A 22,809-nucleotide genomic window follows, 5' to 3' on the forward strand; every position below is an offset into this window, starting at 1 on the left:
TCTGGCTGGCTGGCGAGGAACCGGTCGGTCGGTTGGTCGGCTGGGGTGGATAAAAGGTAGGTAGGTAGGGGTTGGTTTGGTTGGTTTGGGAAAAGGGGGGACCTGGGCTGGGAGTCTTTTTCTTGCTCTTTCGGGCCCGTTCTTGCTACTTGTCTTTTAGCATTTCTGCCATGAGATCTTGTTTCGAGAATTTTGAGTCGGATACACTAAACCTAACCTACACCTCTACTTATCTGCATTTCACTCGTTGCGTGCGTCGTTTGTTGCGTTCCTTCCAATACCGTCGTCTGTCTGGGGTCTGGCTTGGGGGAGGGGGTGGGTTTGGCAAGCGTTTTTTGTCACCCCCTTTTTATCGGATTATTGCAGAAAAGTGGATGGATGGGAGGTAAGTAACTTAGTGGTGATGGTGGTTTGGCAGAGGGGATTTCTTGTTTATAGATGGGGCCTGCACGGAGTTTGTCGGGTTTCGTTTCGTGTACAGTATATCACATTTGGTCGGGGAATTCAATTGTTTGCTCATTTGTGGGGGTTTGTTGCTTTGGTGTGTTTGTGATGGTGGCTACTGGTGTTGATGCTGAAGGGTGTATGCTGGTACTGAGTATGTATCTATTGTACTGGAGGCGAGCCGGCAAGACACGACACGGTCAAGGGCTGGGTTGGGCATGGTAGGTAGAGATGGGATGGGGTAAGATGGGGACGGGGGATGTGGTGGAAGGCAAGGTAAGTAATCCGAATAGGGGGAGGAAGTGAGGCAGCTCTGGCTGGGATTGGAAACGTCTTCCTATATCTTGCTCATGGGTTCTAGTTCTGGGTGTATTCAGCGTATATTCGGATTGGATCTAAATAGGTCAGAAACTTGTATCACACCGACCGAGCTTAAATCGAGTTGTATTCTTCTCCTGTTCGAGACCCGTTTCTCCTGAACACAGGTCTGTGGTAACCCTCGCAAATGGCCAAGGATGTCTCATTGAGCCTTGTTTTGTTGGTCCCCTCTTTCTTTTCCTTAGCCATGCATCACGCCCCCTGGTATGCCGCCCGATGGTGGCGGGCATGGAGCGTTGCTCACCGTACATAGACAAAGGCAAAGCAGGTGGCACAGCAAGACCAGTGCTGAAGCGACAGACCGGTGCTGAACCACGCCACATGCATTGCCCCCTCAAGCCATCACAACCCCCCTTCCCGTCACACCAATCACCTCGGGGCACACAGCATGCTTCACAAGTCACAAGATAATTAACCATGCATTTCGTACAACCCACTCCCAGGCACCTAGCTATAGAGCATATAGAAGGAAAGGAAGCGAAGAAAGAGAAGCAGGTCATCATAAATATCGCACAAAGGTGCCCGGTGCCCGCCTGCTTGCCTGCCTGCCTGCCGACCAGCCTGCCCAGTATTCACTCCCGTCTATCTAATAAGTTATGCCACCTCATCAAAAGACCCTTTGGGGCGTACGTAGTAGTATCTCCTCTCTCCCCGTCCTAACAACACGTCGTCCGCCCCTTATCCATCCTTCAGACTGCCTGCTTATTAACCCGCCCAACAACCTTCGGCCGGGTTGGGTCCAGAACCCCACGACGCAGGCTGACCGGCGTGGTCTGTCGAGATGTATGTCGCGGGGGTATTCGAGACGAGGGGGGTAGAAAATCAAAATCAAGATTGAAGACCGAAAACCCGAAGACATATTGAAGGCCATAGCCACCGCCTCGGTGGCTGGCTGAAAAGATCCGCCAACTCCAACTCCTCGTAGACACCGCCTGCCCGCCCGCGCGCCGGAAAAAGAACACGGGCTCGATGATCCGCAAATCGCTATTGACACATTGTTTTTGACAAACAAACAGGAAATGGTGGGTAAAAAAAAAGGAAACTCTTGTGCTCTCTCCCTGGCTGGTTGGATCGAGCCGGGTCGAGACCATTGCTTTCGCCTTCTCTTTTCGTAGATGCCGCGATCCGAAGTGATGTATCCACATCGCGAGCTAAGCGGATGGAGAAGGTCGAATGTATGTTGGAGGCCTAGCCTATTCCAAGGCCTTGAGACAGCCTCTGTGACTCCTCGCTCAGCGGGAAAGTGTATAGTGCCGTTGAATAGCGCGGTACCGTGCAGGAGAGGGAAAATAGTTAGAAGCCCCATTCAAGGGGCCGAAAAGATAAAAGACGTTGCCGGTCCCATCTGGGCCAAAGTGCATTCCACGGCAGAGGCGAATCACTCCATGCCCATGGAGGCGCCCTCAACCCCCTCGCCCAGCGTCTTCTCCGTATCGCCGCCAGCGTCGAGAACGAGCGGCTCGTCGCCAGAAATAGCGGCCACCTTGGTCGGAGCCGCAGGGACGTCGCCGTTCTCGATCGGGGCACTCTGCTCCAGAGGTAACGGAGCAGCAGGAGACTGGTCGCCCTGGATGGGGGTCTTCTCGCCCTGGGTCATCGCGGGGACATCGTCGGTAGAAGCGGGTGACGCGGGGCTTTTAGTCGTGTCGATATCCATGGCGCTCTGGCCGGCGTTAAGATTGACCGAGTTGTCGGGCTCAGGATTCGGGGATTGCGAGTTGGTGATGCTGGGAGCTATGGCAGGGGCCTGCTCGGACTTGATGTTCGCGCCGCTGGCCTGTGGGGAGGGTTGCTCAGCGGTGGGTGATGCTAAGAGCTGGCGGATACGGTTGGTCATCGACTCTGCGCTGGCGAGGATGGCGCGCAGGCTCTGTTGATCCATGTGGTTTAGTTCGGCGCTCTCCAGGTGGCTAGGGTTGGCCCGGGCCATGACGTCGATGACGGACGGGTCGGCTTGGGACTTTTGAGAGGTTAGTATGGGACGGAGCGGGCGGGGAGTAATTAAACCTACGATCATGGCATCGATGAGAGTGGCGACGCCATCGTCGCGGGTACCACTCAGCTGAGCTAGATTGAGGGCAGCCTGCTGCTCCTCCAAGGACCTCTGTGCCGCAGGACGCGGTGCGGGCGGTGTGGGCGGTGGCGGGGGGACGGCTGGTTTCTGGCTATGAATACTAGAGACAGTCAGAATGATGAATTGCTTGGAATGACACGGAAACCCAGGTTACTCACCGTGAGAGAAAGTCGAGCTTGATACCCCTCTCGGAGAGCCGCACAGTCCGGCCGAAAGTCTCGACGTCCCTCCACCCGCTCTCATCTTCGCTGTCGTCTAGGTCAACTTCGATGAAACCGTTGTTGACGTAGCCCCGGGTGAAGGTGGGCCTGATGACGGGCGCGTCCTTCACCTTGCGGTACTTGTGGGCGGGGTAGAGAATGCCTGGGAGCGTCTCAAGAAGACCGTCGGCATGCAGCGGGCACTTCCAGGTGCGCAACACAGGCGGATAGGCCAGCGGAGTGTCGAGGCAGTCCATGTGCCAGAAGAGGCCACAGGCACTGCAGGGAATAATGGCACGGTTCGGACCGGCGCCCTTTTGACAGCTGTGGCAGATGACGGCATTGCCTTCTGCGTCGCGTAAGCGGTGCAAGTCGGGAGCCTGGTCTTCCTCGTTCTTCTTTTTCCTATGGTAGCAGTCAGTAGGCTGGAGGCGCAAACACAGTAAACGAAAGAGGAATGGGATAGTACTCACCGAGCAGGCGGCTTTACGACATTCGCGATCTCCTCGTACTCGCCGTCGGCACCGGTGCGCACGCCGTCAAAGCGGTCGCGGACGTGGCCCGGCAGGCGGAAGGCGCTCGAGTTCCTCGCGTCGAGCTTCTCCAGCAGCACGGCAAACGCTCCGTTGTGAGTAGGCAAATGCGCAGGGTCACGATGGACGCGACACACGTTGCAGAACCACTCGACGGGCATGGCATCGTGTCTCAGGACCGGATCCACGCACTGGAAGTGGAAGGACCTGGTGCAGCCGTCGCAGCAGATCAGCACGCCATTGCCGCCGCAGGACGAGCAGTAGTCGTCGTTATCGTCCTGTGTAGGTGGGCGGCGAGTTAGCAACCTAGAGCCGAAGCAAGGGTGGGTGCGAGTTGTGTGCGCCATATTGCGGTAAAAAAGCAGTCCCGAGCTGGGCGCAACAGCTTGCCGCTAAAATTGCCAGGCTCGCTTTTTTTTCTCGGGTGGGAGGCTGGGGGGGACATGGAGGGCCGCACCGCCCATCCCCGGGCCCCGGACCTGGAAGATGCGCTTGCACCCCCAGCCTTGGCTCCAGTACAGCTCGGCTTCGACACAAAGGATAGGGTGGATGGGATGATGGACGGCAAAGGAAGGGGAAAGAAATCACAAAAGACATACCTCTCTCGGGGCATTGCCCACGGGACTGCTGCGCTCTCCGCTGGGGCGAGGAATGCCTGCTGACGGGCCGTGCTTCTTCTTCATGGGCCTAGAAGGGCGGGATCGTTAGCCAAAATGCCCTGTTTCAGATCATGTGGTGGTCGGTGACGCTTACGAGTTCTTAACTCTAAGCCCGGTCCTGGGCTTCTTGGTCGCCCGCAGAGCTGGCGTCCCGGCGCGTGAGTCCGCCACGGTGGATGCTGCGTCGGATCCTGGGAAGTTGGCGGTTGTCGGCGACGGCTGGTCCTCGAGATCATCGTGCGTCCGCTTGAGCGACGAGCGCGTGCTCCGTCCTTCCCTCGGAGCCGGGGTGGCGCGCGCGGATGGGAGAGTAGGCCGCGGCCGCGATGCAGGCACCGTCGCCGGCGTCGCCGGCGCCACCGGTTTCGCCTGGCCCTCCGGCTTCACCTGCTTGGATGCAAGCCGCGGAGAGCCTCCCCTGATGTTGCTCACGGGGAATGGCGTGTTCGTCACCTTGCGCGCCTCCTGGCGATGGCGCAGGTTCGGATCCTCGGGGTCGATCTTGCCCAGTTTGGTGGCGAAGACGAGCGCCGGCGTGCCGGACTTGCCACCCTTCTTCGAATTGAGGTTCGGAAAGAGGGGCGAGTCGACGACGGCAGGCATCTCATACGGTTGCTGCTCGGTGAGAGCAGCGGGCTGCTCAGCAGCGGGGGATTGCCGTTGGGACGGCTGGGACGACTGCGAAGGAGCAGCAACAGCGGCCGGTTGCTGCGGCGCAGTGGAGTTGGAGACGACGGGGGAGAGTCGGGAGGGTGACACGTTCCGGCTCTTTCGCGGTGCGTTGGACCGACGCCGCCTGTTGGCTGTGATTGGCTGAGGGTCCGGCGCAGGGCTGGTCCGCGAGGGGGGTGCCTCATCAAACCCTTGGTCCTCCTCACCGTCTTCTCGGATTCCCTCCGGCGGCGTCAAGGATCGGGCGCTGGAAAGTGAGGAAATACTCGACTCTGAGCCAGCCCGTATCCGCTTCCGAGGAGGGGTCTCCGGGTTCGCCTTGCCATTCACGCCGTTGGATGCCATCTTGGATGACGAATATGGTGTCGCCCCCGGCTGCTGCCTGCCGGATTTGCGCTTTTTGCGCGGAGGGAGCTCGGGCTCGGGTTCGGGCGCGAGCTCAATCGCAGGCTTCTGCTCCAGCTCCTGCTCCAGCTTTAGCTCGGGCTCGCGCGCAGGCTCAGGCTCAGGCTCAGGCCCGGGCTCGGCGGTCCGCTCGGGTGCGGGTTCTGGAGCAGCGTCCACCGTTCGCTCCCGCTTCTTCCGAGACTTGCTGCTGCCGTCCTGATCGAGGCGCAGGCTGGAGATGTCAAATTTGACGAGGTTGCTGTACGGGGCCTTCTTGGGCCTCGGCGGTGTGGGAAGGCCAGCGCGGTCGTCAGACCGCGACTCGAAGTAAAAGAAGGCTGTGTTCTTTTTCTGGCCTTCCTTCTTCTTGTCCCGGATGCATCGGGCGAATTCTTCGAGTTCGTCGGCGTTCGCGGTTTGGCGAAACACCTTCTCAATCATGTCGAGAAATTCTTGTTGTGATGAATTTTCACTGCTGGAGAGCGTGCGCAGGGCCCAAGCTGTGGGGTACCGAAAATGAGTGAGCGCCTCACTAATCGCTGCCTCCACCACCTTGTCGACGAACGCCCTCTGATTAAACGGCCGCGAGACGCGATTCGCACTTGTCGGCGGTTGCTGCAGAGGTCCGGTGCTCGCCCGTGATATGCTCCGTCGCGTTCTGCCTTTTTGCGTCGCGGTGCCCGGTGCCCACTCCAGGTCGTCCGTCTCGCCAGAGGTGACCGACCGTCGCGAGCGCTGTGATGCAGCTGTCGTGCGAGCCTTGTGATGCTCTTTGTCCAAAGTACCGGGCTGCTCCTCGTCCTGATCCTCCGTTTTGCCGTCGTCCTCCTCGTCTTCCGTCTCGTCCGCCTCTGTCTCGTCTTCTTCGGGCGCGGGAGGCGGTGCGGGAGGCGGGGTAGAAGGCGCGACAGGTTTCCTCTGCTTGATGACGATGCGAACCGGTGCACGCTGCGCAGGTGCAGGGGTAGCTGGTGCCGGAGGAGGTGGCGCTGTCTTCTTAAAGAGGCCGACCTTTGGCAGCGTCCCGAGCGGCGCCATATTTTCGAATACGCCCTGACGCACGAGTCCAGCTTCCTGATAGCTTGCCTTGGCCTGAACCGGAGGCTCGAGCCAGCGCTGCATGAATGTTTTTCGTTGTCCGTCGTGGCCGTTCGTAGTGGTGCTGGTACCGGTGCCGTTGCTGGTGCCGGTGCCAGCGCCTTGAAACCTCGAGGACGAATCGGTCGCCGCTCCGTTTGCTGCCGTCTGCGGACTCGAAAAACGCGATCGCGTGGCCCGCGTATTGGCCGAGACGGTGGTGTCCGCCGACATGGCGAGAGTTGGGGTACTGGCTGGAGGAGATGCAGCAGCCCACTGGCCCGCGGTGCAGGTGGCCCCCTTCAATGATGGAACCAACAACGAACCGTCTTCGCGCGCCTGCGGGGCGTGTTAGCATCAGTGCCAAAAAAGCATGGAAATTTGTGCTACGTACCGTTCTGCCGTCCAAGGGCATGAAGCCGGGCGAAAAAACGTCGCGTTTTGGGCGTTTTCGCGCTTGGTTTGGAGTGATTGTTGGGAAAAGGGTGCGAGAGAAGGAGGTGTAGGGAGACCGAGCGATCTTAGCTTTCCTGGGGGGGGTGCTGGGCGACCGACCAGGGGGGCGTGGCTGCTAAGCTCACAGCGTGTGCGCCTCCCGCGTGGGTGGACGCAAATTCGACCCCGACGGATTCCGGGTCTTTGTAATATGTTCTCGAGGTCTGGCTCGAGATAGAAAGTCGTGATTCCTGTTCTGAAATGTTTTGTTCTCACCGATTTTTCGATGTTTAGGACGAGTCGCACTGATTTAGGCGGATGCCCCTGAATGCGGGAGAAGTTGACCGCTGCGACGCGTGAAACACTTTGATATCGCTCCTTGCGAACTCGAAAATGAGATTATGAGTTTTGCAAGTGTGCGAAATGGAAAATGTAAATGTGAAAGAAGAGGATGGAAGAAAGATGGTGGAGTGTGTGTGTGCGTGGAAAGGGAAGTGGGAGAGGGAGAAGGGGGCGAGGGAAAACAATCGCCTTTAGGGGGTTCGGCCGCCTCATGCGGATGCTTCTGTTTTGGTACTATCAGCACAACCACAACAGCGAACAATAATGTGCAGAGCCGCCCACAATAGAAAATCGAAATCGAGTAATCGACTCGATGGCTACCCTCGATTTATACTAGGCGTGTTCCTCGTGAACAATAAAAAAAGCCTGTGTTGGGCTTTCTGTCGCGCACTCCTGAAATCGAGATCCCCAGGCCGAGAGAGCAAGCACGTTCACAGGTCACAAGAACTAGGGCAGTGCCATTTTCTCAACAATTTTGCCTTGATCGAAAATTTATAATTTCGTCTTCCCCTCCCGCAGGCAGGATTGCGTTGTGATCATGTTGGTTTCGGGCTAAGATGGAGGGATAAGCTGATGATGCGGGCGACTGCACGTAGTGGACCATCCCTGCCTGAACCCCCAGTGTCTCTGCGTCATCATGGATTGTGATCGATTTCGCTCATCGGTTGGCCGGAGACTGGAAACGGATACCACAACCTGAGCAACTGTTGAGGCAGAAACTGAAAGGCAAGACTAAGGCCATGTTAGGTGGAAGTGCGAATCGGCCCCAGATCGTTCCCTGTTCAAATTCCGTTCGACTCCTACTCCTCGTCGCTCTCCTCTTCCTCGTCATCTTCGTCCTCCTTCGCCGCCGCCTTCTTGGCCGGCTTCTTCTTCTTCTTCTTGTTCTTGTTCTTGCCCGTATTCCGAGCCAGGGGCTGCTCTAGAATCTTGAGGACCTCCTCGTCCGTAATCTTCTTGTCCGACTTGACCTTGCTCACGTCCAAGGCGGGCGGGGCACCCAGCTTGGTGATGCCGTTCTTGGTAATGGCTATATCACGATTAGCATGCACCTTCTGTATCGCACACTACTCAGCACGCCTTACCGAGGGTGGTCAGAAGCCGGGCAACGGGGGAGTTGTCCTTGTCGCCCGTAACCTCATACTGGCGGAAGATATTGCCACGCACGCACTCAATGACACCAGACTTGGCGTCGCGCTCGTCCTCGAGTTGCCGCAGGCTGAACGGGAAGGTACCGAACTTCTTCTGCACCTCGGAGAGGATCTTCCGTGACGTAGGCCGCTTCAGGGCATACGTGTTGGCGGTGCGGCGATGGAGGGTGGTTCGCTGTTCGAACTGCTTGACCTTGCCCGACCCAAGACTCACGCCCATCTCGACACCCCAGGCCTCGCCAATGGCGGGAACGCCCTCGCCCTTGGTGCCCTCGCCGGGGGAAATGACGATCTTCTTGCTGCCCTCGATCTCGTTCCGGTCAAACAGCCACGAAGTGGTGCTCTCGACAATGTTGCACTCGTAGGCCTCGGTGACCTTCTCTAGGAGACTGGTGATTTTGGACTGCGACGGGGCCTTGGCGGCGGCCGCCTTCGCTTTCTCCTCGTCGGTGCCTTGGGCTAGGAGACCGGGGGGGACCATCAATCGGAGAAGGAGTTCGTTGGCATAGTGAGTGGCTAGAAGCAGGTCGGCCGACCGACCCTCGACGACATCCTGATCCTCGTCGGCCTTCTTTGCCAGAACCGTGTCGCACACAATGGAGCCGAAGCCATCGATTTGGGCGCCCAGCTGGATCTTGACGGGCTCGCCGGCCTGAAGCTCGACTTCGGCTTCCTTCTCGTCCGACCTGAGCGGAGTGTAAGGAGTGACGAAAGCGGCAGGGGAGACGGTGGTGGGGTGCGCGAAGCCTAGAGTAATCGGTGTGAGCAATCTGCTACTGCCGGTTCTAACAGGAGCCCAGCTGCAACACACCCTTGGTGATCTTCTTGCCACGGTAAACCTTGGCAAGTTCCTCCTCGATGAGCTTGTCTCCCTTCTCGCAGAGGTCGACGATCTTGCTACCAGCGACGCAGAGCTTGGACACCTCGGCCAGGACCTTCTCGGAAATCTGGGCGGCCGTCTTGTACTTGGTGAGGGTGTCGGGGTTGTTGAGGGAATAGTCTAGGACGAGTATCAGCACCAGGCGCACGCAATGACGACCGGAACGAGGAGGGTGGTTTGGGAGAGCTGGGCAATCGGGACGGGGCAGGGCCGCACAGGGGGAGCTGCGGGAGCTGCGGGAGCAACCCGAGTAGCCAACCGAGCAAGCACCTGGGTAAACGAACGAAAACCGACGGTCGAGGGACACGGGCAGAGTTGGGACAGTGGGGGAACCGCAGCGAGGGAGAGCTAGGGGGAAGCTCGGGGGAAGCTTGGGAAGCTGCAGGACTCCGGGAACATAAACATTCTCGTTCACTGACCGATTGCCTGGGTTTCGGTCGCCATCTTGACCAGCTATACTCGACCGAGTGTCGTCAAAATAAATAAAATCAAGTGTGTCCGAGGGGATAAACAGGACCACAGCGAGGAGCTAGAAAGAAGTCAGGGAACAAGCTGCGGGGTCCGTGACGGTTTTGAGGTCCTGCTGCTTGATTTTGTCGAAGCGGGGGAGGGGTTTCTCTGGTTTGTGTCCAGGCTCCGCTCTGCGCCGAAGCTGCATGTGCGACTGGGCCCGCCCAAGTTCTGATCTGATGACGACCCGACCACTGCCGATTGAGGGGCTGCTTTGAGGAAAGAAGCACGAGCCACAGCTGCTGCCAAGGCTGTCATGTTCTGGTACTTTGAACCACCGCAAAAATGGGACCAAAAACAAGTCTCTCGATCCTGACCCGCAATGCACCAGGCCAGCCTCCGCCGTTGTCATCCCATTGGCCAGTTGCGCGTCGCCGTTTCTTCGACCTTTCGCGCATCCCGTCCCGGGCCAGCCTCACCGCGAACAGAACGACCTAAAGTTGAGCGACAGCGCATCGTCGCATCTCGACATTCACGACAACACACACTCCAATCCACGCGACCCCGACACCGAACGAAGCGCGCATCCGGGAATTCCCCTTGCTGCGTAGCCGCGGCCATTCTCTTCTTATTTTCTTCTTTTTTTATCTTTTTTTTGCGGCATTGTCCCCCTCTCCTTTTTGTATTCAATTATTCAATATGGCCGCTTCCCAAGTGTCCGCATCGTCGGCCGCTGGCGGCGACGCTGACGGACCATCATCAACAGCCCCCGCGAGCGCCGCTTCATCTTCATCTGTTGCTCCCGCGACAGCCCCCCCGACAACCAATGCCGCACCATCCAAGTCCGCCACTCCTCAAGCCGATGCGACCAGCACTCTCCCGACTCGCGACAAGGCGGCACTCGATAGAGCCATCGTTGAGCGCTTTCAGACACACGATTGGATCCATTCCGCGGCCCTCAAGGAAGCTCAGATCCGGCTCGAGAAGGACACCAAAGATATGCTTGCACGCGCCAGTGACTACCGCCAATACCGCGACTTCTATGCTGCCTTCCCTGCCAGGCTCTATGGGGAGGGCTATCGTGGCTACGGCAACGGCTACACCGAAAATGGCTCCACGACAAAAATCATATACCCATCGCAGAAACCGCGCCCCGGTAGGAAGGCTACACCGGCCCTCAAGTTCGCCAAGAAGGACATGAAGAAGCAGGCCGAGCAACACGAGGAACTAGTACCCGTCCGGATAGACGTCGACTGGGACAAGATCAAGCTGCGCGACACATTCACCTTCAACCTTCACGAGCGCCTGGTGTCCGTCGAGCTCTTTGCTGCCCAGCTAATTGAGGATATGGGGTTGAACCCAGGTACCGACAAACCAGTGTATGACCACGTGGTGCAGCAAATACACGAGCAGCTGAACGACTTCTACCCTTTCGCTTATTCCGAGGAAGACGCCCTCGATCCAGAGCTCCCGTATTCGGCCTACAAGAACGACGAGATGCGCATCCTAGTCAAGCTTAATATCACGATCGGGGCCCATACGCTAGTCGACCAGTTTGAATGGGATGTAAATAATCCTATGAACTCGCCCGAGGACTTCGCCACTAGCATGGCGCGCGATCTATCGCTGTCGGGCGAATTCACAACAGCAATTGCGCACTGCATACGCGAACAAGCACAACTATTCACGCGCAGCTTGTACAGCGTTGGCCATCCATTCGACGGCCGCCCGATCGAAGACGCCGACCTCGTAGCTGCGTTCCTCCCGACCCCCTTGCCCTCCGTTTTCAGGCCGCAGCAACAAGCAAAAGATTACGCGCCATATCTGTACGAGAACACGGAAGCCGAGCTTGAGAGGACCGAGACCATGTTCTCGCGCGAGCAACGGAGACAGAAGCGCTCTATTAACCGGCGCGGCGGCCCTCAGTTGCCCGATCTTAAAGAGCGGCAGAGGACGATACGGACATCCATTGTTTCTTCGGTATTGCCCGGCGCTGCGATAGACGTCGAGGATAGCCGTCTCTACAAGCGGGCGTTGGGCGGTGGCTTAACGGGGAGGGGCAAGCGGGCAGCTCGTGATGGCGACCTGTCTGACTCCGATGACAGTGACGACTCCGTTCCCGACTCACCCGCTATGTCGCAGCTCCAGGGCACTGCCAGGACGAGGGGGATGCGCGGTGCTGCCAGCGCGGCCGCTCAGCGCATGGCAAACCTGGGGCGATCTGAAACCCCCGAAGCGATTATCCACCACCACGAAACACGCACATCCCGTCGCGTCGGCCGCGAAGCCACCCGAGAACAGACCGAAGAACCCCAGCAATACATTGTCACCCTCCACGTCAACCCCGCGAGACTACGAAAGCTCATGCGCGATCTACGGGCCAGACAAACCCCACACTCATCCGCCACGCCCACGCTCACCCACCAACGAGCCCCGAGCGCTGCCGCCCCAGGCTCCATGGGCCCCCCGTCCACCCCCTCCGCACCCAACCAACACCTTCCGCCTCGACCCAACAGCGTGCCATCCCTCCAGGGCCAAATAGGCCGCGTCCCTGCCCCGCCACCAGGGCCTAACGGAGCAAACCCAGACCCACCGGTACATCTTAACCCCCCCTCCTTTCCTCTCCACATACAGACATCACCATTGCTAACCGCACCCCCTACGCAGCCCCCACCGCCCGACTGGCTGTCCGCCGCGCTAGCAGCCCTGCTCAAGTCGTACCCGACCGACTCGTTCGAGGCCATGATGCGCTACTGCGCCATCAACACCGACACCAACGCCTTCGTCTCGCCCCTCGTCGCCGCCCCGCCCGGCGAACCCTTGCCCCCCAACATCCAGTTCGCCTGGCTGCCCCGCATCCGCTGCCGCGACTGCCCCGGCAAGTCCTACACCGCCGGCCCCGACACCACCGTCCAGAACTTCGAGGTCCATCTCAAGAACCGTGCGCATCGCGAGCGCGTGCTGGCGAGGCTGGGGAAGGGCATGGTTCCGCAGGGGGGTGGGGCGTGAGGGGGTTGGTCTTTTTGGCTTGGGGTGGGTGGAGGTGTATTGTGTTTGTGTTGCGAGAGATCCAGGGGAATTGGGGGGGGGGGGGGGGTTGGTTTGCTGGTTGGGTAGGGGGGTGGTTGTTTTTAATGTTCATGTGGAAACCGATACTGGGCGCGCTGGGTATATTGGGGGTGGCTCGCGCACTCGCAACACCCTCACTCGGCCGGTCTAGGGGGTTGGTCGGTGATATCTTTGGATGTACAAAGAGGATGGATGGGCTGGAGAAAGGGGCGTTTATTTTTCTCTAGGTCTCTTTTGCACGGGACTCCGAGCTCGACACACTCGTCAAGGCAAGATGCGAGTTTCGCTTCCGTTTCCAAATCATGGCGTCTACAAGAGGGGGGCGTACTCAGCTATTCGATTATCTCACATGTCGCCTGTAGAGAATTGAAAGATTACATTGTTTGTACTTGACACCCTCGGAGCATATGTTATGTTTTGATAATACGGTGGCTAGTTTTGCGCACGTTAATACTTCACGGTGACAGGAGAACTGGTTTATTCAGTATAACAACATATGATACATCAGATTGCCGACCCATGCCACACACTACTCAAGCATATGCCGCCCAACCTGCGAAATGTTAGCACTTTTGTCACCCACAAGAGAAGAGCAACACCCCAGACAGGAAAGAACTTACCCGAATACAAAACCGCCAGGTTCGACACGCTCGTCGCCTGGTTGATCAAATCATTCACCGTCGCCATGACACTCAGCGTCTTGCTCAACTTCTTCTTGACCACCTCGATAGCGCGATCCGCCTCGCTCGGCTCATTCACCTTCCGCTCGCGCCCGGCCCCGCCGACATCCTCGCCCTCGCCTTCTTCGCCGTCCCCGGCCGAGCCGCGCGCGTTCTGCAGCTTGGCCATGCGCACGGGCGAGATGGACCACTGGTACAGCGTGTCGTGGCGCAGGCTGTCGAGGATGGTCTGGATGGACGCCGCCTCCTCGCGCAGCGCGTCCAGCGTGAACTCGCAGCAGCGGCGGAAAACGCCCTCCGTCTTGGTGATGCCCATGCCGTCGACGATGTCGCGCGTCAGGCGGAAGGGGACGAGCTCCGGCACGGGCAGCACGCGGCCCATCTCGAAGGCGACGCCCAGGTCGATGTGCACGACCTCGCCCGTTTCCGTGTCGAGCAGGATGTTGTGCCCGTGCCGGTCGCCCAGGCCGAGGACGTGGCCTAGCATGGAGATGGCGGCTGTCGTGCGGGTGTAGGCGGTGCGCTTGTGGAACCACTCGTCGGGGTCGGGGAAGTACTCCATGAAGAAGTAGCGCATGACCGGGTGGAAGCGCTCGGTGACCTTGCGGTAGACTGAGGTGCGGGTCTCAGTGGCCTTGGTCTGGGCATTGGAGATCTCTTTGCGGCATTGGGAGCCTTTGAGGTCCTTGGGGTAATACTTCTCGTGGGCGGGCATCAGGTATTCGTGGAGAGGAATTGTGTTGGACACGAACTCGATGAGGCCGGAGGAGGAGGTGAGTGGGAGGACTTTGTAAGTTCTGACGCCGAGATTTCGCTGTCTTGTTGTCCGGTGGAGCTTGAGGAGTTCGGACACGGCGGCGAATACCTGTTCCATGATGGCGTCCTGGCGCAGGTCATCATTTCCTCCCTTGACGAGCTGCTTGAACCGCTGACCGTTGGTGCCCACGGCGGTGATGATCTTGGGGGCGCTCACACCCGAGGCAATGGACATGTCCGGCTCAAACTTGTGAATCATTGGCACGTCCGAGTAATCTTGACTGGCTGACAATGCCATCTGCATCGTCGGAGGCGGGATGGGGTATCTGGCGAGTATACTCAAAAAGCTCTGGCCGACGGACGAGTTCTTAATAGCGATCTTTTGTCCAGCCTTGTACCTGTTAGGATCACGATCCATAGCAAGCGCATGGTACGCTCTGCTTGTCTGATCGATAGCTGGCCAAATTTTGGCCACCGTCTCCGACTTAGTGAGTGCCTTTGCCACCCGATCGGTTGCTCTTTGCCGAGAGACGGCCATCTCATCATCCTTGTTGACGCGAGTCCTTGCCCCAGACCAGATGTGGTACATGCCATGGTAGGGATGGTCAACGGAGATGCGGTAGACCAGGTCAATCAAAAGCTTCTGGAATAGTGCCGGCTGGTCTTGCAAACGCGAGGAAAGCTGGTTCATCAAGGGCGCGAACTTGCGGGTCGGAACCTTGCCGATGTACTTCTTAACGGCCTCGTTTGAAACCTCCTCCTCTGACTGCTCCAGCCAAAGGGCCATAAAGCGCAGAGCATCGTTGTTGTACTCGTCCGATGCAGCGAGAGAGAGTAGATAGTTCTCCAGACTCAACCTGAGGAACTCGGATCGACTCTGCTCAACCCGGCGGAGTTCCTGTTGGTCAAGATCTTGCCACTGCCTCGCTTTTGCTAGATGGCTGGAGTACCGGTTCTTGTGCTGAGAGTCCTTGGAGCTAGCGATCAGGGCCTTCAGCTGGGCAACCTCTTCATCCTTGCCCTTCTTGAGATTCTGCAGACGTCCTAGGTCCTCTAAGCTGTCAGGGTTTTGGAGCTGTTCGTCACAGAACATGGCGAACTGATGGAACACCTGGCCGGCTTCCTTTCCTTCAATCTTGCCTCTGAGTTCTTTGAGTGCTGGCTCGAGATACTTTTTCTGAATGCTGTCCGGACTCTCAAGTCTCGCAACAGAAACCTGGTAGCCGATCTTCGACAAGAGGTCCGACCGGCTGACCGGCACAGTCTGTTTCTTTAGTGACGAGTCCTTATCAACGTTCTGCAGCATCCGAATAGAAGTGATCATCTCTCCGTGATCCCACAATGAGTTAGCCGCTTCCATTTTGATCGCAGCGTCGACGCTGAGGCCCAGTAACTCGCTCGATCGGATGAGGCCTGTGAGCGCCGTCGAGAGATTCAGAGTCTCCTGGTTGGCGCGATGGAAGCGGAAGATGTCGGATGAGAGCAGCATGCCACGGACTTGGACGAGACGAGCATCCGCCGGCGTTAACCTCGTAGCTCTCAGCTTGTGCTGCTGACTCCACATGCTCAGCGTGGTCTCTCTACAGGATAGAATCTGGCCCACGTCGGGGTATCTGGGTTTGTCAGTTTCCACGTCTTTAATTATCGCAGGGGATGTCTTACCGGCCACTCATCATCCACTTGGACCGCTTCTCAAAGTTTTCCAGCGAAGTTTGCAGCTCAGGCTGATCGGTCACGTTCAGTATATCATCCAGCTCCGCCAACACCGCGAGTGCTCCGAGCTGATGCCGCAGTGTCGAAGTGTTGAGGTTGCGGCTGGTCAGGTGCCGGACAGTGCTCCTCAGGCCGTCGTGAATTACGCCTCTCACGGCGTCAACATCAGGAGCCTGGTGCATGCTCTGATATGCTTTGTACACCGTAACGGCCCAGTTGTCGTTGGTTGACGGCGCTGGAAGGTTCCATACCTCGAGTCTCCTCGCCGTGGTAAATGTTCCATCGAGCGAGTCGGAGGAACCGTCCAGGCTCTGCTGCGTTTGAAGAAGGGAGTTGGATAAACCCGCAAGGCCGAGACTACTTAGCGCCTTGATAAGCGCTTGGCCATCCTGTCGCGAGGCAGAATCCCTACTCCGCAGGTGGCTGTCGTACTGAGCGCCGCGAAAAGCAAGGCTCTTGCCTCCGTCATTTTCATACTCCAGGCGAGACACGACGGTGGAGAGTGAAGCGTCCTGGTTTAAACCGTAGTACGCATCCGGGTCATCAATGTTCTCAAAGATGTCCAATAAGATCTCGCTCGAATCTTCAATTTCTCTGAGTGCGGAGGCGCGCCGTGAGCCCCTGGATGATTCAGAGTTGGCCAGCTCAACGAACAAGACGGCAACCTTGAACATGCCACATCGTGTGGCAGCTGCCGCTGCGCTCGAAAGATTGACGTCGAGCCAGTGTCCCCGATCCGCGATTGAGGTCTCGCCGGGCAGTGGTTGGGTTCTCAAGTAGAGGATGGTATTGATCAGAAGCTTGAGGTTCTCCTTGGCCAAGTCCGAGGCGGAGTCAAGCCATCCCTTGAGGGCCTCCGACAGCTGCCGTTTTACGCCTTGTTGCTTATCCAACTGGTAGGTCAAAACCAGATGGACAACGAAGGGGAATGCCCGCTCCGCAAATCCTTTGACCTTGCTGAGGATTGGGGGCAAGACCCTCAGCGTCACAATCTCAGGCACCGACTGGGCCAAAAGCGTGGCAAGCTGCTGTGACCAGTTTGGACTCTCAAAGTGCTTGGCTGAGAACACTTCCGTTTCGGAAGGAATATCTACCTTGTATCCATCAGACCGCGGTGTGCGGTAAGGATCCCAGTTTGACGAAATCAGCAACGGCTCGGCAAGGCTCTGCTGGCAGGCGCCGAGAAGGTCATGATCGTCATCGCTCACAGCATCCGAGACGACGGTCCGCAGCGCAGCCTCTGCCAGGCCGGCTGTGAAGCAATCACCACTGACAGTGAGCGCCTCAATGAGATTCAGCAGCCCCTCCTCTGAGCCCCCGATGTCTAACGACAACCTGCGGTACTCCTTGAGATGAGACTCACGCAGCAGCTCATCCGGGACTTCGCCAGACGCTGCAAATGAACGACCCAGAACCCTGCCGGCCCAGGCCAGGTATTCTCCGCCCAACCGCTGCGAGGCGCAGCTCCTCCACACAACGGCACTATGGCTCAGTGCGTCGTCATCGCTCTCAATGACATCGAATCGGCTGGATGGAGGGACTTTGAAAACCCCACAGAGCATGGAAAGAGCGACGTCTCGCGCGGGCTCGTTCAGGAGTTGGTTCTTGCGGTCCCAATCTTCGAGGATTTCCAAGAGCAGATTACTTTCGTGTGTGCCCTTCTCCGCATTGCCAGAAGCTCGAATATGAGCAGCTGATTGCGTGATGGACTTGAAGGCACGTTTCTGCGCGTCGTCCTGAAACGCGGGAGAGTCATAGCTAGCTAGGTACTTGGAGAACCACGAATGGAAGAGTTGTGCCTTGGTCATGGTTGCCTTGAACTGGCTTTCTTGTGTCGTGCTGGACTGGCTCGACTCGAGGAAGACGCGGAGGTCTGCTAGACTGGAGAGGGCGTATCCAGCGAGAAAGGATGGCGTCTGCCTAAGGTGGCTGTCTCCTTTGAGAATGAGATACTGTGTGATGCCCAGAGCATCATCGGCGCACTCCGGATCAACTACAAACACTCGCAGGGAATGTAGGAGCATCTCTAGAGGGTACGTTGAAGTTGCGTGGTCGCCAGCCATACATATCATAACGCGGATTTTGCGCAGGACCGAGCAAGCATGGAGTGGGCCGAGCGCCGGGTGTATCGTGTTCAACAGCTTGCGGGCTACGAAGACGACAAGGGCAGGTGTCCACAACGTTTCCGGCTCGTAAGGGGTCCGGCTGCACAGGTGGACGATCTCTCTCGGCAAATACTTTGCCTTGAACATCGGCTGCTGATTTGAAGGAAGGGCAGCGGGTAGGTGCCCGAGCTTTTTGATCTCCTCCATGGCGTTTGCCGCATAGGCAAATCGTTCATCCCTCCGGAAAGCCTTCTCGATTGGGTCTTCTTGGTCAAAGATGTCAAAGAAGGTGGCGATGATGTCGGCGAAGTTGAGGTGGATGTTTGCGAGAAACCCTTCCTTGCCTAGGATCTTCCTAAGCCGACTCTCCCCGGTCACGTAGTCGGCACCGCCCGGAATGCTGATATCGTGGGCGATGCTGTAAGTAATGATCTTGGTGAAACTCTGCTGAACCAGTTGTTCGGGGGTCAAACCCAAGGCCTGCGCCAGATCAAGCGCCTCTTTCTCTTGCCCACGCATTATCATGATGGCGGCAGCCTCGGTCTGGGCTTCCTGGAGCAGGTCGTGGAGACTCGGGAAACCAAATATCTCGAACGGGATCTCCTGAATTGAGCCGCCCTCGAGCCAGGTATACAGCAGCTGCGGGGCGAAGAGCCTGAAAAGCTCCTGGGGCCCATCGAGTTGCAACGTTCGCGATATTGTCTTGAGACAGCTGGCCGCATACTTCCCTGACTGGGATATCTTCCCTGGAGTCTCAAAGATGTGGTAGATGCATCGGCGGAGGAGAGTCGGCCACCGGCAGGCAAGTTCTGCGAGCACAAATAGGCGGAATGCGATTCCCTCGGTGACATGCGGGTCCGAAGGAAGGCTCTCTAGGACGTCAACGAAGATGGTGTCGTGTGTCTTGAGAACATACAATCCAAAGATTTTGGGGAGGTTGCGTCCGATAAAATACTTGACGTCCATGGCTCCGTCTTGCAGAATGCTCATCAGCGTTGACCGGGAGGACGGTAACTCGAGGCTGGAAGCATAAGTGGACTTGACTTCCAATAGGTGCAGGAGCAGGCTTGAGAGCTGAACCTGCGTCGCTGCAGATAACGAGTTGTTGGGCAAGGAAACTTTTACCAAGTAATGGTAGAGATCCCCTGCCATGGCTGAAATCTCCAAAGTATCATCAGTCCACATACTGATGAAGCTGTCCATGATGTCGAGACAAGTGCAGAGTGCCACCTCGCAGCACGAAAACTCGTCCCGGCTGACTATACGCCCAGCGGTCTCCAAGATCTTGATGGCGGAGTCGAGGGGAACCATGGCATCTGATGTGAAGAGCTCTTGCATGAACACACGACAGGATAGAAACTGTTCCTTCGGGAGTTCGACGAGTTGGTCAACGATCGTCTCAGGAACGCGGCCGATCTCGCCATCGTCCGAACGTATAGCCTCGAGGAGGTGTATTCGCAGACTGGTTTCAAGGTAGAAAGCCTCAGATGTGTGAGACAATAAGACATCCCTTCTCGGTAGGATTTTGTTCTTGGATGTCGTGCTATTTTGGCTCGTCTGCGACTCGAACTCGTCGTCAATGTCAATAACATCGGGATTTCGGAGAGACGATTCTCGACGGGACCGCTCGTGTAACGCATCGGAAAGTTTTCCGAAGAATTTCAGCAGATGCGACCTGTCTCTCTTCAAAGAGACCAACTCTGCTTCCATAGGTGGGGAGATGTACGCGGCCGAAGACGTCAGAACCAGGTCAAAAAAGTTCTCGCTCGAGGGAGCGGCCGAGATCACTCGGAATGTGGCATCAACGATGCCAAACAGTGTGGTTTCAAGGTCCCTGGATGCGGAGGAATTTAAGTTGACAAGTTCTGGAAGCAGGAGAGCTCCGGTGAGGCACGCGAGAACGATGCTCTGAAGCCGCTCGGTAGAAACTGGGATTGCACCCTCTGCTCCGCGTTTTTGCCATGACTCTGTCAACTGGTGCAGTTCTTCAACCTTTGGATAGAGCAACTCAAGCGCCAGCCGCCTTGCCGCATGGGACCCGGATGGATCGGCCACTGGCTGATGCTCAGCTTGTTGCTCATCGATTAAAGATGTGTTCGCAGTGAGTGCCGTGGTTGGCGCCGCGGCGTCATCCTGGTCTGAAAGAAGCAGGTACCGTATGAATGAATGAGTTTCCGTCTGGCTTTTCCAAAACTGGCAAATGGGACCGCCGAACAAGCGAAGTGGCGCTGGCATAGTGAGTGCTGGGGCACCATAACAAGCCTTCAGAAGATTGGCAATATCAAACGGGGTCGCATGAGTGGCATGGAAGGAGGCGTATATCAACTCAGCTGCCGAACAAGTCAGGATTATGTTCTCCAGGCTATGACGTTGATATTCACTTACCAGGGCTCCATCGGACGAACACCCACCGGATAATGTGGTTCGAAGTGGCTTGACTGGCATTGGGGAACATGTTGTTGCGAAGGCGCAGTAGGCTCAACATGAGGGTGAGCGACGAGTCGACCAGCACTGACGGGCCGCTAATATCAGCGGTTGTGACGATTTGGTTGACATCATCCGCGAGCTCATGTCTCGGCACGAGGTTCGCTTTCAACACCGAATGGAGCAGGACACAAGCAGCACGGCTGGTAGGCGGCAGCGACAAGGCTCGTACGCCCAGGTGCCAGAGATGTTTCCAGGAGGAGCTAAGAGATGCGTGCTGGGATGCCTCATATGCAGCAAAGCTTTGCCTAGTTAGTCTCTTTCAGGGGAATCACACGGTGAAATGCCCAGTACTTACCTGGAACAGGCGACCATCGCCCAAGACGCAACTGCACCCTGTTTGGCAGTCACAGACTTGGACAAGTCTGCAACCGCCTCAGAGATGTCTTCTAACAAAAGCGGCTTCCGTTTGGCTAGGAATGGTATGAGCTGCAGAGCAGATAGGCGAACCGCAGGGTCCAATGATTTGATCTTCTGGAGTATCCTGTTGGCGCTCCCGGCTACCCGGCGTCTCTTCCGGGGCTGGTCATGGCCGGGATGTTGTTGGCTGTGCTCCCGTTGGGAGTGCCGCGAGTAAGCAGCCTCCAGAATGGCGAGGTTCTCGAGAAGAGCCCAATTCTGTTCGCCTGCTTGGTTGTACGGACGGAGGCTGAAGACGGCAGTGGAAGGATGGTCCTCGGGTAGACACAACCCAGTGAAGGTCACATCATCGAGCTGAAGCCGGGCGCGGTCCTCGCGTTTTGAATAGTCGGACCACAAAGAATCCAACAAATCCTCGACGTCTTGGAAGAAAGATTCATCAGTGGCGTCCCGAAGCAGGCTCTCGACGTAAAGATGTGTCCCATAAATCGTCTTGAGCATTTCGTCGCGGACAGAATTCAACATTGCGTCTCGCGAGAGAGCGCGCGGCTGCCACCAATACGAAACCAGGGGGATCATATTCCTGGCCAGCCTCTTGGATAGGGCGACATCGTCGACTTGGGTGCGTTGGAAGACAAGATTGAAGGTCGAGAAGGCTACTTTCTGCAGCTCTCCTATCTTCATCTGCCGGAGCTGAAGGATCTGCAGCACCACGGCTGAGATCTTGTCCGCTTTCCTCGATATCGGCGCGTTTGGAGCGGCCACGAGTAGGTTGAGGCATGTTAAGAACTCGAGAGCCATCATACCACCGATTTGGCCGGATCCCTGTGGTAGGGCAACGGAACCAGACCTGGCAGTCGACCCCGGAGCCGGTGAAGCGCGGGACAAGGACGCGCCCTCTCGATCACCCGTTTCCAGGTAACGGTAAAGTGCCTCGACACAGAAAATGACACACGTATCCCAGGTCTCGCCTATGGCGAGATTCTCGACGTTAGCTGAGAACTCGAGAAAGGCGCTGAGAGTTTTGACGTAGTCCTCGAGGAGAGGCGCAATGTAGCTCCCGTCGGGCCCGGGAAGGACCTGGGCGATGTGGTCGATGATGGCCTTGGCCGTCTTGCGCTTGATCTTGGTAGCTCCATGACGAACAGCTGTTCGTAAGGCCCGAGCACATTTTTCTAGCCTTGCAATAGATTTGGCCGACTTTTTGGAGCTAAAGTAGCTCTCCTTCTCTATGAGGGCGCAGCGGAACAAGGCCTCGTAGAGTGAGTGGTAGGACTTGTCATCAAAGGGGTTCCTAGTCGGGTTAACAACAACTCAAACGGATGGCAGCAATGGGCGGCAGTATCTACCTCTGCGAGCCGCGTTCGACGGCATCAAAAAAGGCCAATAGAGCTGCAATCGTAGAGCGAGGTTAACTCATGGTTTCATGGTTTAAGGAATGTGAACACCTAGCAAGTAGGAAGTCGCAGCTTACTTCCAATGGCATCGGTACGTGTTGTAATTGTCCCACTGGTGAGGAGCCCTACGAAGGTTGTATCGCGTCAGACGGTGTGTTTGATTCAGCGGTCCTTGACCAAACATATCACATACCAGCGATCTGTTTAAAATTGATCGTGTCACCATTGTATGTCTTTGGTTGCCGTGGCATTTCTGCTTTCTCAGCCTGAGTGCCAACCGGAGAGGCTAGCGATCTTCAGGTCTTCACTTGATTTGCATCCAGATCATGGAGGTTGACCGAACAAGCCGTTGCTTCTTCGAATAAAGGACCAGAGATTTGTGTTTAGAACAAAATGACGGCCACGATCCAGTAAATCTCTCACGCAGCAAAGGCATAGCTCACCTCGAGCGTTGAAGGCGAAAATGGATAGGCAAGGCAGAATGTTGAGAGAAACTCAAGAAGGTGCAGGGCGCGCGGCATTGGGACGGAAAATGGATGCAGCTACGCGCATGGGCGTCCTGT

The 22,809-nt window shown here is 57.1% G+C and overlaps 5 protein-coding genes across 5 annotated transcripts; 1 reads left to right on the forward strand and 4 right to left on the reverse strand.

Annotated features, from left to right (window-relative positions):
• Positions 1–813: 813 nt before the first annotated feature.
• On the reverse strand, positions 814–1,182 carry B0H64DRAFT_395733 (uncharacterized protein). Its single transcript, XM_062803791.1, has one exon. The coding sequence runs from the start codon at positions 1,143–1,145 to the stop codon at positions 849–851; it is 297 nt and encodes a 98-aa protein (XP_062659117.1). The 5' UTR covers positions 1,146–1,182; the 3' UTR covers positions 814–848.
• A 901-nt stretch (positions 1,183–2,083) lies between these two features.
• Positions 2,084–6,903, reverse strand: B0H64DRAFT_149738 (uncharacterized protein). Its single transcript, XM_062798416.1, has 6 exons — positions 4,383–6,903; positions 4,229–4,316; positions 3,570–3,907; positions 3,055–3,501; positions 2,834–2,996; positions 2,084–2,782 (listed from the first exon to the last, which is right to left on the reverse strand). Exons 1-6 carry the CDS (start codon positions 6,656–6,658, stop codon positions 2,201–2,203), a joined length of 3,894 nt encoding a protein of 1,297 aa, XP_062659118.1. The 5' UTR covers positions 6,659–6,903; the 3' UTR covers positions 2,084–2,200.
• A 613-nt stretch (positions 6,904–7,516) lies between these two features.
• B0H64DRAFT_432313 (peptidase M24, structural domain-containing protein) lies at positions 7,517–9,866 on the reverse strand. Its single transcript, XM_062806004.1, has 4 exons — positions 9,652–9,866; positions 9,164–9,352; positions 8,287–9,099; positions 7,517–8,231 (listed from the first exon to the last, which is right to left on the reverse strand). The coding sequence occupies exons 1-4, from the start codon at positions 9,674–9,676 to the stop codon at positions 8,002–8,004; spliced, it is 1,257 nt and encodes a 418-aa protein (XP_062659119.1). The 5' UTR covers positions 9,677–9,866; the 3' UTR covers positions 7,517–8,001.
• A 195-nt stretch (positions 9,867–10,061) lies between these two features.
• On the forward strand, positions 10,062–12,757 carry B0H64DRAFT_474532 (SNF5-like protein). The gene is made up of 2 exons (XM_062808057.1): positions 10,062–12,277; positions 12,350–12,757. The coding sequence occupies exons 1-2, from the start codon at positions 10,382–10,384 to the stop codon at positions 12,689–12,691; spliced, it is 2,238 nt and encodes a 745-aa protein (XP_062659120.1). The 5' UTR covers positions 10,062–10,381; the 3' UTR covers positions 12,692–12,757.
• Positions 12,758–13,213: 456 nt separating this feature from the next.
• On the reverse strand, positions 13,214–22,797 carry B0H64DRAFT_474533 (uncharacterized protein). The gene is made up of 8 exons (XM_062808058.1): positions 22,440–22,797; positions 22,324–22,371; positions 22,199–22,241; positions 20,788–22,143; positions 20,391–20,731; positions 15,850–20,335; positions 13,372–15,800; positions 13,214–13,304 (listed from the first exon to the last, which is right to left on the reverse strand). Exons 1-8 carry the CDS (start codon positions 22,495–22,497, stop codon positions 13,285–13,287), a joined length of 8,781 nt encoding a protein of 2,926 aa, XP_062659121.1. The 5' UTR covers positions 22,498–22,797; the 3' UTR covers positions 13,214–13,284.
• Between the last annotated feature and the right edge of the window lie 12 nt (positions 22,798–22,809).

Source organism: Chaetomium fimeti, assembly GCF_033439085.1.
Source record: "Chaetomium fimeti strain CBS 168.71 chromosome Unknown B0H64scaffold_4, whole genome shotgun sequence".
NCBI lineage: Eukaryota > Fungi > Ascomycota > Sordariomycetes > Sordariales > Chaetomiaceae > Chaetomium > Chaetomium fimeti.

What these genes read in the sequence shown, in the direction of transcription:
- B0H64DRAFT_395733 (XM_062803791.1), bottom strand. Translation starts at nt 1,145, where the DNA reads ATGTGGCGTGGTTCAGCACCGGTCTGTCGCTTCAGCACTGGTCTTGCT.
- B0H64DRAFT_149738 (XM_062798416.1), bottom strand. Translation starts at nt 6,658, where the DNA reads ATGTCGGCGGACACCACCGTCTCGGCCAATACGCGGGCCACGCGATCG. An exon ending in GGGCTTAGAGTTAAGAACTC is followed by an intron (nt 4,317 to 4,382) that starts GTAAGCGTCACC and finishes CCGCCCTTCTAG; the next exon opens with GCCCATGAAGAAGAAGCACG. An exon ending in GTCGTAAAGCCGCCTGCTCG is followed by an intron (nt 3,502 to 3,569) that starts GTGAGTACTATC and finishes CTGCTACCATAG; the next exon opens with GAAAAAGAAGAACGAGGAAG.
- B0H64DRAFT_432313 (XM_062806004.1), bottom strand. Translation starts at nt 9,676, where the DNA reads ATGGCGACCGAAACCCAGGCAATCG. An exon ending in TGGCAAGAAGATCACCAAGG is followed by an intron (nt 9,100 to 9,163) that starts GTGTGTTGCAGC and finishes CGATTACTCTAG; the next exon opens with GCTTCGCGCACCCCACCACC. An exon ending in CCGGCTTCTGACCACCCTCG is followed by an intron (nt 8,232 to 8,286) that starts GTAAGGCGTGCT and finishes ATCGTGATATAG; the next exon opens with CCATTACCAAGAACGGCATC.
- B0H64DRAFT_474532 (XM_062808057.1), top strand. Translation starts at nt 10,382, where the DNA reads ATGGCCGCTTCCCAAGTGTCCGCATCGTCGGCCGCTGGCGGCGACGCT. An exon ending in GAGCAAACCCAGACCCACCG is followed by an intron (nt 12,278 to 12,349) that starts GTACATCTTAAC and finishes CCCCCTACGCAG; the next exon opens with CCCCCACCGCCCGACTGGCT.
- B0H64DRAFT_474533 (XM_062808058.1), bottom strand. Translation starts at nt 22,497, where the DNA reads ATGCCACGGCAACCAAAGACATACAATGGTGACACGATCAATTTTAAA. An exon ending in CAATTTTAAACAGATCGCTG is followed by an intron (nt 22,372 to 22,439) that starts GTATGTGATATG and finishes CAACCTTCGTAG; the next exon opens with GGCTCCTCACCAGTGGGACA. An exon ending in CCTGGCGGTTTTGTATTCGG is followed by an intron (nt 13,305 to 13,371) that starts GTAAGTTCTTTC and finishes AACATTTCGCAG; the next exon opens with GTTGGGCGGCATATGCTTGA.